The 17508-nt window shown below is 43.0% G+C and overlaps 1 protein-coding gene and 1 long non-coding RNA gene across 6 annotated transcripts in view; one reads left to right on the top strand and one right to left on the bottom strand.

The window, feature by feature from the left end:
• Nucleotides 1-12: 12 nt before the first annotated feature.
• Nucleotides 13-3570, top strand: RPL15 (ribosomal protein L15). Of its 4 annotated transcripts, none has more exons than XM_030876322.2 (4): nt 13-129; nt 758-939; nt 1139-1275; nt 2130-3570. In XM_030876322.2, exons 2-4 carry the CDS (start codon nt 768-770, stop codon nt 2433-2435), a joined length of 615 nt encoding a protein of 204 aa, XP_030732182.1. In that variant the 5' UTR covers nt 13-129; nt 758-767; the 3' UTR covers nt 2436-3570. The 4 variants fall into 4 exon arrangements, with proteins under 4 accessions (XP_030732182.1, XP_060154631.1, XP_060154633.1 ...); XM_060298648.1 differs by having other exon boundaries at nt 96-234; XM_060298650.2 differs by having other exon boundaries at nt 102-139.
• Nucleotides 3571-8372: 4802 nt separating this feature from the next.
• LOC132597279 (uncharacterized) overlaps nt 8373-17508 on the bottom strand; it is a 31988-nt gene continuing 22852 nt past the window's right edge. For both annotated transcript variants that reach the window (XR_009563835.1, XR_009563834.1), the window contains one exon: nt 8373-13047. This is a non-coding gene — a long non-coding RNA (uncharacterized lncRNA). The remainder of the gene's footprint in view (nt 13048-17508) is intronic.

The raw sequence follows: 17508 nt of genomic DNA on the forward strand, positions 1-17508 counted from the left end.
CTACATGGCCCATGAGGCTCTGCGCGGACGCCGCTTTCCACCGGAAGGAGGCTCGCAGAGGAGGGGGAGGAGCGCGGAAGGGATTGTGGGAGAAAGGGTCGTTCCTTTCCGTTTGGCGGCAGCCATCAGGTAGCTTGTGGTGGGTTGTTGGCTATTCTATCCGCCGCGGATCTCTCTTCATCTCCGCCATCCAGGCTCGGGGACCCTGCGACCTCGGAGCTCCTCCTGTCTCCTGTGCGGCGCGGGTTCGGTCGGGATGCGGGGCAGCGCGGGCGTGGAGAGGCGGGCCCCGAGCGGGCTGGGGGGAATGCTGTGATGGCGGCGCGAATCCGAGCTGGGGCCAGAGCGTGGAGGAGAGGGAGGCGTGGGGGCTGAGGGATGGGCGGTCGGGCCTGGGGCGTCCGAAAGCGAAGCCGGGGGGCTGGGGGGAGGGAGAGCTTTTCTTCGAGGAGTAACCCTTGGCGGTGGCGGCGGCACCTTCCCCTCGGGGGTCCCGGCAAGGCCTCTGCAGGCCGGGCCTGGGGCGCCGCCCGCCTCGGTCCCCCGCCCCCGGGCGCCCAGGGCCTGCTCGGTTCCTTCGTCCGGCAGCAGCGTGCGGGGCGCCGAGCTGGGCCGGCTGCGCCCCGCGTTCGTGCAGAGCCGTTTCTTCTTCATCGGGGCTTTCCTTGTGGTCGGTAGGGACTCGGGCGGGCGGACGAGGGCTTGTCGTTACACGTGAAAAGGGTGTTGTGTTTCTAATACCTGGCTTACGTCAAAGGTGAGCCGAGATGGGCGCTTACAAGTACATCCAGGAGCTGTGGAGGAAGAAGCAGTCGGACGTGATGCGCTTCCTGCTCAGGGTGCGCTGCTGGCAGTACCGCCAGCTCTCGGCGCTGCACCGGGCCCCGCGCCCCACCCGGCCCGACAAGGCGCGCAGGCTGGGCTACAAGGCCAAGCAAGGTGAGCGGGCCCTGCGCGCAAGCCGGGAGGAGATGGTGTCCCCCGGGAAAAGCCGGGAAGCGGTCTTCGGGGAGCCGTCCCCCTCGCCCAGGGCCTCGGCAGAACCCGGCTGCTGGCCTGAGATAACGGTCGGTGTCGGCGCGTTAGAGACAAGGCACTGAGTCCCGCGCGCCCTTCTGTGGCCCTTTTCTCTAAACAGGTTACGTGATATATCGCGTTCGCGTGCGCCGCGGTGGCCGCAAACGCCCGGTCCCGAAGGGCGCCACCTACGGCAAGCCCGTCCACCATGGCGTCAACCAGCTCAAGTTTGCCCGGAGCCTTCAGTCTGTTGCCGAGGTAAGTGGGTTTCGAGTCGCGCTTGCGTTGGCCGCCTCCCGGAGGAGGATTTGGGCACCTTTCCTCGCGGTTCGTTTGGACCCAGGCGAGCCCTGTTGCGTTTAAAATGGGGTTGGGTGATTTTTTGTGTGTTTTTGACTAATCCCAGCGAGGAGTTGGTAGCGGACTTTGTCAGTTTTTTGTTGGGAACCTGCCTTTGCTGACGTAGAGGAAAGTGCTTTATGATCAGCGTGCATCCGTGGAGCCTGCGCTTTTAAAGGGCAGCGAACGTTGTCTGGAAGAGCGCGTCTCCCCAGGCGTTAGAGAAGCTGTGTGTGTTCGCAACACTGATTTCCTGTGCTCGGTAGGAAGCTGTCTTTCTTGGCTAGTCAGTTCAGCTGTGCTCTGTTGTAGAGGTTGGCAACAAGGGCCTGTTGCCCTCCACGAACTAAAAAGGTTTTGTGTTTCAAAGAAAAGGCAAAGACGACCATTCGAAAGAGACTCGTGGCCTTCACAGTTTTCTGTAAGAGTTTGCTGACCCTTCTATTGTGCTAGAAAAATGCATGGTTACAGAGTACTAGATTTGGTTAGCCAGATACTAGCATTCGTGTTTTACTTGGGAAGGAGGAAGTAAGAGAGAAGGGTTTCAGATCTAAGCATGTCTGTGTGCTTTGTTTTATAGTAAGTCTCTACCTTATCGTACTTAGGGTCCCAGCCTCTGGGGAGCAAATCAGTCTAAGGATATTTATGTGTGTTGCGTAGTATGTACATCTACCTTATCATAATGGTCCCTGCCTCTGGGGAGAATTCTTGCCGCCTTATTGGCCACTAGGATGTGTGGGATGCTGACCTTGGACCTTTGTTTCCTGTTCTAGGAGAGAGCTGGACGCCACTGTGGGGCCCTGAGGGTCCTGAATTCTTACTGGGTGGGTGAAGATTCTACATACAAATTTTTTGAGGTTATCCTCATTGATCCCTTCCATAAAGCTATCAGAAGAAACCCTGACACCCAGTGGATCACCAAACCAGTCCACAAGCACAGGGAGATGCGGGGGCTGACGTCTGCAGGCAGGAAGAGCCGCGGCCTCGGCAAGGGCCACAAGTTCCACCACACGATCGGTGGCTCTCGCCGCGCAGCCTGGAGAAGGCGCAATACTCTCCAGCTCCACCGCTACCGCTAATATAAGTAATGTTTGTAAAAGTCTTACCTAATAAACAGTTTAGGACATCCACGTTTGCTTAAAGGTGTTTTTTAATCTGTCTGTTAAAACTAGTTGTCTGCAGATTGCTTCACTGAATGCATTGTCAAATTCTGAAAGTTAAAGTGCAATAATGTTTGAAGATTTTAAGTGATGGTGTGTCTTGTTTCTAATAAGGGAAATGCCTTTGTTTTTGCTTTATTAGGCAGTTGATATGTCCATGTGTAAAATGCTGTCTGGTAACAATAGGTGTAAAATTCTGTAAAAGAGGAGCGCAGAAACTAGCCGTGTAGATTTGTTGGTGCATGTGATGAAACCTACAGCTTTATTGGGGTGAGGCAGTGCTCTGCTGGTTTACTCTAAAGTGGCTGTTTTATGGAGTTTGGCAAGGACAAACTTTAAATTGGGTTTTCCTTGGAAATGGGAAGGATGTCATGATCGTTTATCATGATCATTATGCCGAAAAATAAAGTTGACTAGGGCCCACGTTTTTAGACTTAATCTGCTATTCCATATATGTAACTGCTGCTGCCAAAAGGCAGAAAGTAAAGGGTTGCCACCATTTTTTAAGAGAATTTAATAAACCTGTTGCAGGATGTTTCTCTTACAAATTGAAACAAATCCTGGTTAGCCTAAATTAAATTGCCTTGGCCTCCATGGTACCACTGAAGTTCACATAAAAGGTGGGAGCTCCTGGTTCAATCCCGTGGCTCTGATCTGTAGAACACTTAACTTCATGCAAAATAGTCATGGTATTTACACTAGTATATATTGAAACTGATGGAAATTGAACATTAGGTAAATGAGAAGGGAGTTTTTAACCCTAAGGTTTGTAAGCTAGTGATGCTAGGATTGGGAAATTGGTGTTCATAAGGTCCCTTTCAAGTGTGGGAGGACAGAAGGGGCTTGGATCAAATTTTTAAATGTTTTATTTTTAGTATTTGTGACCCAGTATGAAATCTAAGCCACCTTGGGGAAAATTGGGTTGGTTTTATTTAAAAGTAACATTGCTAAGTTTAATCAGTGTTATCTTGGGTCAAGCCACTTTATCCATTCCCATAAGGCTACTAAGAAGAGTCGTGTAGTTGGTGTCAATACAAGTTCAGTTGGTTTCCGATTTTATGTGTGGTCTACAGTTATTTTCTCATCCCTGCTCAAAGTACCCCCAAGAGCCTCACATTCCACAAACGTGCCACGCCACCCACCGGTTGTGGTCGGGCGTACCACCACATTCTGCTTGCATCATGACTTCCCCTAGACTGAGCTTCTGTTTCCCAGGGTGGAGTTGAGTGCGTAGGAAATATGGAAGAGGAGTTGCCCCAGTTCTTTCCAGTTCTTGGTTTGCTATCTTAATAGGTAGTTTAATTTGGAAATCTAATTGCTGGTTTTCTTGCAAACCAATTTTCCTTGTATTTTCTTCAAGGGTCTTATAAGGCCCACTTAAATGATTTCCAGAAAACATGTAGCAGGCTCGCAAAACCTTCTGAGACCCAAATTCCTTCCCACTCAGAAAATCTTAAACCATATTACTTTGTGTGTAGAGGTGGTTCAACTATATATAATGATAGAATAAACATCTTATTAAACTAAAACAAATGGACCTCCTGTTATCTTTTGTGATCTAATACTAATAATGTGCTTTAAAGCAAACAGTACCCTGCAAAAAGATACAAAACACGGCAGCAACAGTCAAGAATTTCAGGGAAAATAAAATGTTTAGTCTCGAGTTTTTCTCTCGTGGTTCTTTGGTCCTTGCATGAATTGGAAAAACTCATTTAGAAGTTTTTTCCCAACTATTGCAGGATGCCGACTTAGGGAGGGGAGGGAGGATTCACACTGAAGGTCAGCATTTACGGATCTCCCAGAAGGGCTTGCTGCCCTACAGGTAGTCTACACACAGCAGCTAGGGGATCACAGGAAACTAAACCGCAAATGGCTTCTTCCATGGTCTTCCCACTCCCACCCTGAGATCTCGTGTACCTAGTGCTGTCCTCATTCCGTCTCATCCACCTTCCTTGCAGTTTCTCAGACGCACCAAGCACTCTCTAATGCCTTTATCATGGGAAAACTCCCTAGGCGTTCCCTGACTGCCTCACAAGCTGTACCTTTTTAATATTTCTAGATCAGCAGGTGGTTCAAACACACCCCAATTGATTCTATTAGAATTTTCTTCAGAAGTAGAGCAATTGGTTTCTTACAACCCCACAAGATGGAGGCACTGATTCTAACCCCCCTTTTGTCGATGAACAGACATAAAGATGAAGCAATTTGCTCACGGTCACACAGTGGCAGTCTGAATTCATATCCTCCATATAAACATTTTAAAATTTAGTGGGGCTTTCCTGCTGGTCCGGTGGTTAAGACTCCATGCTCCTAATGCAGGGGGCCCGGGTTCAGTTCCTGGTCAGGGAACTAGATCCCACATGCATGCCACAGCTAAGACCCAGTGCAGCCAGATATATTTTTTTAAATAAAATTTTGATTAGGTAATACATAGGCATGGCTAAAAATCCGAAAGATAAAATAGGGACTACAATAGAAGTCTCCCTGCCCACCGCCATCCCCCCAGTTCCCCTTCTGGAGGCAAGCAATGTGATCAGTTTGTTTCTTCCTGACCATCAGGAGAGATTTTCATAAATGTACAAACATAATACATATGTATTTTTTTCGTTTTTACCCAAATGGTAGGATATTATACACATTGATTTTTTTTCATGTGGTTATGTATCTCAGCTTATTCTATCTCAGTTCATGAAGAGCTTCCGCATTCATTTTTATGACTGCATGGTATTCCATCATATGGCTGTACCATAAATTTGTTTAATGTGGACCCTGCTGATGATTATTTAAGATTTTTTCCAATCTCTTGCTTTTACAAAAAGTTTTTTACATATATCTTAGTTCATCTGTAGGAGAAATTCCTAGAAGTAGAATGGCAGAGTTAAAAATCGTTGTGTATCGACCGATTCTGCTCTGCAGCCTGATAGAATAATATTGTTCTCTAGTTTTATTTTTGCACTTCTGAGTGTGGCAGAGGCAAAGCCACACACACACACACACACACACACCCTGTATCTTCTTCCCTCTCCCCCAAGGCGTACGGCTGAACTATGTTTACCAGGTGCCTCGTACATTTAGGTAGGGGTCTTAATGACATTCTTGCTAACAGAATGGGAGCAGAAGTGACATTACCTCCTTCAAGGCAATCAAGAGTTGGTATGCCAATGGAGGTTAATGATTCGTAGCTAGAAGATGGAAGAAAAAGCTGCTCAACCCCTATCAGCCTGCACAACTGAGAAAACTTTGTTAAGCTACTGAGTTAGGTGCATTTGTTGTTATGGTAGCATGGCCTAGTTTGACCCTAACCAATTCAATAACTTGAGCATGCTTTTTATATTTAAGAGTCTTATGTTTGCCTTACGGTGACCTTCCATTGTAATCATTTGTCCATTTTTCTGTCAAAATCCATACATCTGGGCTTCCCTGGTAGCGAGTGGTTAAGAATCTGCTTGCCAATACAGGGGACACAGGTTCGAGCCCTGGTCCAGGGAGATCCCACATGCCGCGGAGCAACTAAGCTCGTGTGCCATGACTACTGAGCCTGCGCTCTAGAGCCCAGCGAGCCACAACTTCTGAGCCCATGTGCCACAACTACTGGAGCCTGCACACCTGGAGCCTGCACACCTAGCGCCTGTGCTCCACAGCAAGAGAAGCCACTGCAGTGAGAAGCCCATGCACCGCAACAAAGACCCAATGCAGCCAAAAAATAAATAAAAATAAATTTTTAAAATGATAAAAAAAACCCATAAAAACAAAAATCCATGCACCTTTAAGTACCATGCCATATGAAATGAATTGGAGGGTGGCTGCTACCTTATTGCTGCCATGCTTCATCATTTCCCTGCTCTTAAGCTTCTTTTTTTTTTTTTTTTTTTTTTGCGGTACGCGGGCCTCTCACTGCTGTGGCCTCTCCCGTTGCGGAGCACAGGCTCCGGACGCGCAGGCTCAGCGGCCATGGCTCACGGGCCCAGCCGCTCCGCGGCACGTGGGATCTTCCCGGACCGGGGCACGAACCTGTGTGCCCTGCATCGGCAGGTGGACTCCCAACCACTGCGCCACCAGGGAAACCCTCTCTTAAGCTTCTTAAAGGTGACTTTATGTAGAATAAGTTCTTGAAAGTTCAACTCTTCATTTTATCCTTTCAATTCTAAGATCTCATTCCATCTCTAAATTCTGAAATTCCTAAGGGAAATTAGTAGGTATACTGCATCAGTCAGGTAGACTAGATTAGGCTACAGTAACAAACAACCCCCAAATCTCGGTGGCTTAAAATAATAAAGGTTTATTTCTTGAACAAATTACATGTTCATTGATGGTTGGTCATGGTCCTCATTCCAGAAACAAGGCTACTGGAATAGCCACTGCCTGGAACATTGCCAGGTGCCCATACAGCATGCCCTGGCTTTTAGAGCTTTTTCTCAGAAAGTTGTCTGAAAACAAGTCCCAAGGCTACACCTGAGTTCAAAGTGTGGGGAAGTGAAATCTCACCAGTAAGAGGGAGAACCAAATATTTGTGAACAGCCCAATGGCTAATCCATTTGATTTCCTTTTGTCCTTGTACACACTTGAGGTGTTGTGGAGAACAGTTTGTATACCAAGAGGGGAGCAGGAACCACTACATTCCACACTGGCAGAGAGGGGTACTTTATCACTGATATTGCTTAGAACTGTCAGCATATGATGATAATAAAAACAGACTTTTAATCAGCTTTTGTTGTTTTTAAATTCTCTACAGACAGCCCTCTGGTTCAGTTGATTCATTTGGCAAAATACGATTATCTGCACACAACTCTGCAACCAATTTACCTGCCTCTTTGTTATGTGACAGCTTCTTTCCTATAAACCACAGACATATTTACTGAAAAATACATTAGAATTGCACTATCCCATAGGGTAGCCGTTAATCACCTGTGACTAAATTTAGATCTAAATTAAATATAATTTAGAAGTCAGTTCTTCGGTCACACTAGCCGCATTTCAAGTGCTCAGTGGCTGCTTTGACTACCATATTGGACAGCACAGAAAACATTTTGGCGATCACAGCAAGTTCTATTATACAGTGCTACTGTAAACCCTTGACATTCTTTTCTCCTTTTTTGTGGTATTTCTCAGTAGATAAAGATGAGGCATCTGAAGTCTGGTTTTCCCACACACAATGTATTTGAAGCTTAGATTTCATATTAGAATAGTATTTGTTGCTACAGATTTTTAAAGGGTGTAATGATCACTTCCTTTGCCCAGTTGGTATTGGGTTTTTAGAAGTTTTTAACAAGAGTTGTATCCCAACAGTACTAACTATAAAAAAAAGAAGGAACCGCTACAACACCTTTTCTAACAATAAAGGTTTTGGTCTAAAAAGACCTAGTTTCCCACTGGCTTCCACTGCCGGATACTCAAGTTTTATAAATACGCATCATTGGGAGAAAAAACAATTCTTTGTTTTTGTCCTGGAAGCGTCAAGCTGCCTGACACCAAGAGTGAGGTGACATGCAGCCTCCAGCTACATCTTGATCCCACAGAGACTCACCAAAGTGGAAGTTTTTACCCAGGAACCCTTTCCCCATAGCCCACCACCAGCCTCCAGTTCAGCCTTGGGAATGTTGGCTGGACATTTACAGCGTTCATAGATTTTAGCTCTTGTTATTCATGCTGCAGTGAATATCATCATTATACATATAGTTTTTAAAAATAAATAAATTTATTTATTTATTTTTGGCTGCGTTGGGTCTCCGTTGCTGCGCGCTGGCTTTCTCTAGTTGCGGCGAGCGGGGGCTACTCTTCATTGCGGTGCGCGGGCTTCTCACTGCGGTGGCTTCTCTTCATTGCGGTGCGCGGGCTTCTCACTGCGGTGGCTTCTCTTCATTGCGGTGCACGGGCTTCTCACTGCGGTGGCTTCTCTTGTTGCGGAGCATGGGCTCTAGGCCTGCGGGCTCCAGTAGTTGTGGCGTGTGGGGTCAGTAGTTGTGGCTCGCGGGCTCTAGAGCGCAGGCTCAGTAGTTGTGGCGCACAGGCTTAGCTGCTCTGTGGCATGTGGGATCTTCCCGGACCAGGGCTTGAACCCGTGTCCCCTGCATTGGCAGGTGGATTCTTAACCACTGCACCGCCAGAGAAGTCCCTATACATATAGTTTTCAACAATTTTTATATAGGAAAAATAAACTTACAATACAGCCTGTTAGTAGGAAACACTGATCAATTTCCTTAAAAAAAAAAAGTCTGCTGAAAAGGTAGTATCAGGTAGTAAAGCCTGTACCTTTAAAACTCATCATCAAAGCACTCAAATTTAATGAAGCAGTCAGAAAACACACCTCACAGCTCGCTCTCAAATCCTGGTAAAGGGCAACTCACCATCCCTCTGAAACTGATTAATCATTTAATTTAATTAGTATGCTATCAACCTCTGAACTCATTTATTTGCAATTCTCATTGTCATTTAGAGAGAGGTTCATTATCTGGCAGTCCTAGTTGATTTGGAAACAGTAATTGATGGGTAATGTAATTATCAGTCATCTAATCACTAAACTTCTTTCTATGAGACCGTGAACATACTATTTAGGTTCCAGAGGTCGATTATTAACTAAGCGAGGAAATTTCACTTATCAGATAGACAGGAAAATTCAAAAAATGATCATCCACATTAAAGAATTCAGCCCATTGGCTCCCAGTTGGATTCTGTGGGGAGGACCTGTTAGAATCCATTGCTGTCAACACATCTAGTATAATATTGTGATTAGAATGAAAAATGTTTAAATGCTCAGCCCCTCCTCCCAATTTAGTAGTTCTCTAATTTGTTCATTCTTGGTATAATGACTGCTCATAGATTTTGCCCCTCTATGCCCCATTCTGTTCTTTTTCTTCTCTCTTCTTATAGTCAGTCAGTGGAGAACTGGAGGCCCCCAGAGTCAGATCAAGAACAAAGCTGAGGACAAGACCAAGAGGGGCCAACCCCGAAGACAGAAACCACCACGAAAGCTGTTAGCTGCCAACTGAAAAGCTTTCCTGATGGAACAATGTAACAGTAGAAATTAATATGTCTAATTATGCCACAGTGTCATTGGCTATTTTTATGTGATTTCTAAAACACGTCTGAAGTTCTGAAAATGCTCTGAGCGACAGATTTCTCACTGTTTCACAATGGTGGTCCTCGTCACGTGACTCTTCATGAATGTCACCAGGTGTCAGAAAAGCCACTGCCTTCTTCAGTAGAATAGAAGTTCATCTCAAGGTCTGGTAGATTTGGAACAGGCTTTAAGTGGGGTTGGGTACCTGGATTGGTCAAGACTCCTTTGACTTTCTAGGTAGGGCTCTTAGTGGTCACCACCACGGCCTCCCCTCAATACTCTGCAGTGTGGCTGGGACCAGGAGAAATTATTTAAAGAGGATTTTATTGAATCTAGAGGGTAACAGGAAGGAAAGAACTAGGCAGACAGCCGACCAGATAGTCTAGTTTTACAAGATAAGAAATACGTTTGGGGACCCACTCTGATGCCTTAGGCAAGCTCCTTAGTCTGTCTTGGGCCTGTCCCTCTCACAATAAACACAAGAGACAATGTTGTGCATTTGGGGCAGCAGTCAAGGGCGAGGGTGCTGGAGAGAGGTTGCTTGAGTTTAGACCCCTGCACTCCCATTTCCTGAACAAACTGTCTCGGGGAAAGTGGCTTCAAGCCTTCAAGTGTGAATTCTGTCATCTGTAAAGTAGGTCAAACAGTACACCCAGGGTTTGTCAGTATTTTTCCAGTTCCACCTGGGGAGAGGAGTACTCCAAGAGCCTGGATGTCTAGATCAGACTTTGTAGACATAAATACTTCTGTAGAGGAACAAAAGGGTCTATTCGGTCATGACGGCTTGAGTGAAATTCCTCTTCAGAGCCAGTGACCTTCAGCATCCTGCATTTCTCCAAGCCACCACTTTACTTAATCGATAATTCGATCTTCCAGGAATAGCCCTTTTTCTGCAGACCACAGATCTAGATTGCCAGTTTATATATCACGGATGTAAAATGTACTTACCTGAATACTGTTAGTTCCCACTAACCCTCCAGTCCCTCATAGTTCCTCAGTGAACTAACATTAAGTGGCTAAATATGTAAAGTGTCTTTAACTCCAATGTATGTCCTAACTGACTTGTATATAAAAATAAATCCTGCTGCATCCTTGATAGGATCAGAAAAAAATTTTTATACTAATATTTTTCCCTAAAGAAGTTGAAATTTGAGATAGACACGGATTCCAAATCAGGGATTCCTGTGCCAGTGGTTTATCACAGAAGTGCTCTCAGGGGAAGTCGACAGGGAAAGAAGCCAAGTCCCAGGGTGATTTCTGCCTGATCCCACCGGGAACACTGGAGTGGAAGTTCTGCCTCGGAGTTTGTCTCAGCTCGTGGCAAGGAAGCTGGGCTTTCACACTTTTCCTGCACTGGCCATGGGCTGGGGCTGCCCAGGGGGAGAGTAAACCAGTAGGCCAAGTGGCCCCTGTAGCTCCAGGGCGGCCTCCTGTGAGAGTCACAGGCGCCCAGAAGCTGAGGAGTACAACTAGAAGCTGTAACAGGATCCAGCGGGATCTGAGTACCCACAACGTCTGTCTCACAAAAGCACAGAGATTTCATTATCCTCTCTCTAGCTGGTTTTGTTTTTGTTTCTTCACGAGACCACTGTCATCATCAACAATTTCTTTGGCCGATGTTTCAAGTATAATCAAATCAGCTAACAGTTTTGCATAAATTAACTAGCCTTGGATGTTTGGGAACTGTTCTTAAAATATAACCAGTTTTAGGTAAATGTTGCAGTGTGGTGTTTCAGAATACATTGGTACCTCTAGTGGGGGCATAATTTTTTAATTACACGTAGTCTTTCCTATCGACAATGATTTTCTATTTTATTTATTTATTTTTTTAATTGAAGTAGAGTTGATTTACAATGTTGTGTTAGTTTCAGGTGCACAGCAAAGTGATTCAGTTATACATAGACATATATATTCTGTTTCATATTCTCTTCCATTATGGTTTATCACAGGATATTGAATATAGTTCCCTGTGCTATACAGTAGGACCTTGTTGTTATCCATACAATGATTTTCTAATAGTCAACTAATTGTAATTTCCAGGCCAAGGATATTCACAAAGCTCTCACATATCTTAAAATGAATGAGAACATTCCTAACAGGCTTATCCTAAATCACTTTTTAAAAAAAATTTTGATGACTTTTTTTATAATATCAACTTTACTTTTTAAATTGTTTTTTTAATTTTTAGCTGCGTTGGGTCTTCGTGGCTGCGTGTGGGCTTTCTCTAGTTGGGGTGAGCGGGGGCTACTCTTCGTTGCGGTTCGCGGGCTTCTCATTGTGGTGGCTTCTCTTGTTGCGGAGCACGGGCTCTAGGCACGTGGGCCCAGTAGTTGTGCCTCGTGGGCTCTAGAGCACAGGCTCAGTAGTTGTGGCGCTTGAGCTTAGCTGCTCCGCGGCATGTGGGATCTTCCCGGACCAGGGCTCGAACCCGTGTTCCCTGCATTGGCAGGTGGATTCTTAACCACTGTGCCACCAGGGAAGCCTTCTATTTATTTTTTATTTTTTTATTTTTTTTGCGGTAAGTGGGCCTCTCACTGTTGTGGCCTCTCCCGTTGCGGAGCACAGGCTCCAGACGTGCAGGCTCAGCGGCCATGGCTCACGGGCCCAGCCGCTCCGCGGCATGTGGGATCTTCCCGGACTGGGGCACGAACCCATGTCCCCTGCATTTGCAGACGGACTCTTAACCACTGCGCCACCAGGGAAGCCCAGCCTTCTATTTTTAAATATGCTTACAATGTGTGGGACTCTCAGACTTCTTAAACATAATGCTATCAAGCAAGAATTTTTTGTTTTAATTACAGAAAATTCGAAAAATACAGAAAATAAAAAATTATCTGAATTCCACTAGTCGGAGAGAGACATGTTATTTTGGTTTCTTTTCTTCCAGTTTCTTTTTTTTAATTAAAGAAAATTATAGAATTTCCACTTTATAATGGTGGAATCAATAATTGGTGGAATAGGTAATCTGGATGGCTCTCTCTCCAAGGACAGCTAGAAAGGTAGAATACATTTTACATCTATATAATATTCTCTTTCTCTCTCTCCATACACACATAAGTATAAAAAATAAATATAAGTACATAAAACAGAGTAAATATATATATACACACATATGTACACACTTTATATATATATGTATATATATATATGAGCTAGCAAGCAATGGAGTATCACAGAGCTCAGATCCAGGACGACACAGGGAATCCAGAGAGTGGGTAGCATTCAGAGCTGCTTCTGGAAGGGGTAGCTGAGACGCAGAGTGGCTTAGTGACACTCCGACATTCTCGCTGGGCTACGGGGACAAAGATGAAGCATCTCGTTCCAAGCAGTACAGGAGGAGGGTGCTGATAAACCCTCTAAACTAGGGTTGGTGTCCCCCGCATCTGTTCTCCACAGAGCAGCAAGAGCGACGACGTTTCTGAAACTAACCGCATCAGGCACTCTTTTGCTCAAAACTCTCCAGTGACTTTAAGTCTCAGAGTAAAAAATAAGAAACAAAACAAAAATTTTAGAGAACAAAAGGACTACAAGACTCCTACACTAGCCGTTTTCAACCCTGTTTTTGTGTCAAAAGGACCCAACACCCTCTTTTTATAATAGGGATTTATAATGCTCTCTTGACTACCATGATATGAAATTTATATATCACAGCTAGTCTACAAATATAATTTCAGAAAAATCAACATAATGCCCAAACTGTAATAGGAAGGAAAAATAAAAGTAATCTATAATAAAACAATATGTATTGCAATATGTAAATTTCTGCATACAACTAGATCATAAAGTATTACAAACTAGTAAGAAGATGTTTATACCTTTATGCAGAATTCCTGTGAATACAACCTGATGCACGTGTTTATTCTATCAGCCTCTCAAATACCACAAACAGTGTTGCCTTCCATGATCTGATTTCTGAATGGTTTAAAAACTCTTGGTAAAGTTCTAAACAAAACCAACAGCAAGCTTCCCTTCCTTCACAAGGTAGTTACATTCCTAGAAAACACAGTATATATTCAAACTGTGCAAAAAGCAGTTTGTGTTTATATGTGGAATGAAGTTAAGTTCTAGGCTCATATAATAAAACAGATTTTTCAACTTATATACAAAACAGAAACAGAGTCACAGATGTAGAAAACAATCTTACGTTTACCAGGGGGGAAAGGGGGGAGGGATAAACTGGGAGATTGGGATTAACATATATACACTACTATATATAAAATAGGTAACTAATAAGAGCCTACTGTACAGCACAGGGAACTCAATACTCTGTAACAGCCTAAATGGGAAAAGAATCTAAAAAGGAGTTGATATACGTATATGTATAACTGAATCCTTTTGCTGTACTGTACGCCTGAAACTAACACAACATTGTAAATCAACTATACTCCAATAAAAAAATTTTAATTTAATTTAATTAAAAAAAAAGTAACACAGTGGCTATTCATTCCTGGCCCCAAAGACTGTCTCATTTTTCCTCCTACTGGGAAATCCACAGAGACAGGGTGTTTTCTATCTAGTCTTCGCCTGACACTGTGATGTTTATTATTAGTTAGCGGGGCCTGCCACTGGTTTTTGAAGTTTTTGTGAATGGAGAAGTTAATTTTGAGGGGAGAGATAGCTCAGAACCTCTGTAAGTTATATCACCCCAAAGCCAATTGACTACAGATGGTTAGAAATCAGCTTGGCTTAGAGCCCTCAATTCTCTTTGTAATGTGAGGTGTTTATGGACCCCAAACCTCACAACTAAATGGAAGTGTCAGAAGTGATTATAGGTCTGGCAGACTTTCTGAGGGGTGTTTTGAGTTAGTCACAGCAGGCAGCCTTCCAGTAATAGCTATTGTGAGAATGCCTATCAAATTGGGCTCAATAAAAGGGTATTCAATAAATAAAGAAATCAAAGAATGAAATTCCAACCATTTCCATACTATACTATAGATAAATGATACCTGGAGGATGTCCCTGTCTTTTTAAATTTTTTTTTTGGAGTATAGTTTTTTACAATATTGTGTTAGTTTCAGGTGTACATCAGTGACTCAGTTATTGCTTTTTTTTAAAATTTAATTTATTTTTTATACAGTAGGTTCTTATTAGTTATCTATTTTATACGTATTAGTGTATACATGTCAATCCCAATCTCCCAATTCATCCCACCACCACCATCCCCGCCCCGCCACTTTCCCCCCTTGGTGTCCATACGTTTGTTCTCTACATCTGTGTCTCTATTTCTGCCCTGCAAACCAGTTCATCTGTACCACTTTTCTAGGTTCCACATATATGCGTTAATATACGATATTTGTCTTTCTCTTTCTGACTTACTTCACTCTGTATGACAGTCTCTAGATCCATCCACGTCTCTACAAATGACCCAATTTCGTTCCTTTCTATGGCTGAGCAATATTCCATTGTGTATATGTACCATATCTTCTTTACCCATTCATCTGTTGATGGGCATTTAGGTTGCTTCCATGTCCTGGCTATTGTAAATAGTGCTGCAATGAACATTGGGGTGCATGTGTCTTTTTGAATTATGGTTTTCTTAGGGTATATGCCCAGTAGTGGGATTGCTGTATCATATGGTAATTCTATATTTAGTTTTTTAAGGAACCTCCATACTGTTCTCCGTAGTGGCTGTTATCAATTAACATTCCCACCAACAATGCAAGAAGGTTCCCTTTTCTCCACACCCTCTCCAGCATTTATTGTTTGTAGCCTTTTTGATGATGGCCATTCTGACTGGTGTGAGGTGATACCTCACTGTAGTTTTGATTTGCATTTCTCTAATAATTAGTGATGTTGAACATCTTTTCATGTGCCTCTTGGCCATCTGTATTTCTTCTTTGGAGAAATGTCTATTTAGGTCTTCTGCCCATTTTCTGATTGAGTTGTTTGTTTTTTAATATTGAGCTGCATGAGCTGTTTATATATTTTGGAGATTAATCCTTTGCCTGTTGATTTATTTGCAAATATTTTCTCCCATTCTGAGGGTTGTCTTTTCATCTTTATAGTTTCCTTTGCTTTGCAAAAGCTTTTAAGTTTCATTAGGTCCCATTTGTTTATTTTTGTTTTTATTTCCATTACTCTAGGAGGTGGATCAAAAAAGATCTTGCTGTGATTTATGTCAAAGAGTGTTCTTCCTATGTTTTCCTCTAAGAGTTTTATAGTGTCCGGTCTTACATTTAGGTCTTTAATCCATTTTGAGTTTATTTTTGTTTATGGTGTTAAGGAGTGTTCTATTTTCATTCTTTTACATGTAGCTGTCCGGTTTTCCCAGCACCACTTATTGAAGATAAGTGTCTTTTCTCCATTGTATATTCTTGCCTCCTTTGTCATAGATTAGTTGACCACAGGTGCATGGGTTTATCTTTGGGCTTTCTGTCCTGTTCCACTGGTCTAGGGTTCTGTTTTTGTGCTGGTACCATATTGTCTTGATGACTGTAGCTTTGTAGAATAGTCAGAAGTCAGGGAATCTCATTCCTCCAGCTCCGTTTTTTCCCCTCAAGATTGCTTTGGCTGTTTGGGGTCTTTTGTGTCTCCATACAAATTTTAAGATTATTTTTTGTTCTAGTTCTGTAAAAAATGCCACTGGTAATTTGATAGTGATTGCATTGAATCTGTAGATTGGTTTGGGTAGTATAGTCATTTTCACAATATTGATTCTTCCAATCCAAGAACATGGTATATCTCTCCATCTGTTTGTGTCATCTTTGATTTCTTTCATCAGTGTCTTATAGTTTTCTGAGTACAGGTCTTTTACCTCCTTAGGTAGGTTTATTTCTAGGTATTTTATTCTTTTTGTTGCAATGGTGAATTGGATTGTTTCCTTCATTTCTCTTTCTGATCTTTCGTTGTTAGTGTATAGGAATGCAATAGATTTCTGTGCATTAATTTTGTATCCTGCAACTTTACCAAATTCATTGATTAGCTCTAGTAGTTTTCTGGTGGCATCTTGAGGATTCTCTATGCATAGTATCACGTCATCTGCAAACACTGACAGTTTTACTTCTTCTTTTCCAATTTGTATTACTTTTATTTCTTTTCCTTCTCTGATTGCCATGGCTAGGACTTCCAAAACTATGTTGAATAATAGTGGCGAGAGTGGACATCCTTGTCTTTTTCCTGATCTTAGAAGAAATGCTTTCAGTTTTTCACCATTGAGAATGATGTTTGCTGTGGGTTTGTTGTATATGGCCTTTATTATGTTGAGGTAGGTTCCCTCTGTGCCCCCTTTCTGGAGAGTTTTTATTATAAACGGGTGTTGAATTTTGTCAAAGGCTTTTTCTGCATCTGTTGAGATGAGCATATGGTTTTTATTCTTCAATTTGTTAATATGGTGTATCACATTGATTGATTTGCATATATTGAAGAATCCTTGCATCCCTGGGATAAATCCCACTTGATCACGGTGTATGATCCTTTTAATGTGTTGTTGGATTCTGTTTGCTAGTATTTTGTTGAGGATTTTTGCATCTATGTTCATCAGTTATATTGGCCTGTAATTTTCTTTTTTTTGTAGTATCTTTGTCTGGTTTTGGTGTCAGGGTGATGACAGCCTCATAGAATGAGTTTGGGAGTGTTCCTTCCTCTGCAATTTTTTGGAAGAGTTTGAGAAGGATGGGTGTTGCTCTCTTCTAAATGTTTGATAGAATTCATCTGTGAAGCCATCTGGTCCTGGACTTTTGTTTGTTGGAAGATTTTTAATCACAGTTTCAATTTCATTACTTGTGATTGGTCTGTTCATATTTTACATTTATTCCTGGTTCAGTCTTGGAAGGTTATGCCTTTCTACGAATTTGTCCATTTCTTCCAGTGTGTCCATTTTATTGGCACAGAGTTGCTTGTAATAGTCTCTTATGATGCTTTGTATTTCTGAAGTGTCCATTGTAACTTCTCCTTTTTCATTTCTAATTTTATTGATTTGAGTCGTCTCCCTCTTTT

The sequence above is a fragment of the Globicephala melas genome, chromosome 4 (assembly GCF_963455315.2).
Source record: "Globicephala melas chromosome 4, mGloMel1.2, whole genome shotgun sequence".
In the NCBI taxonomy this organism is placed as follows: Eukaryota; Metazoa; Chordata; class Mammalia; order Artiodactyla; family Delphinidae; genus Globicephala; species Globicephala melas.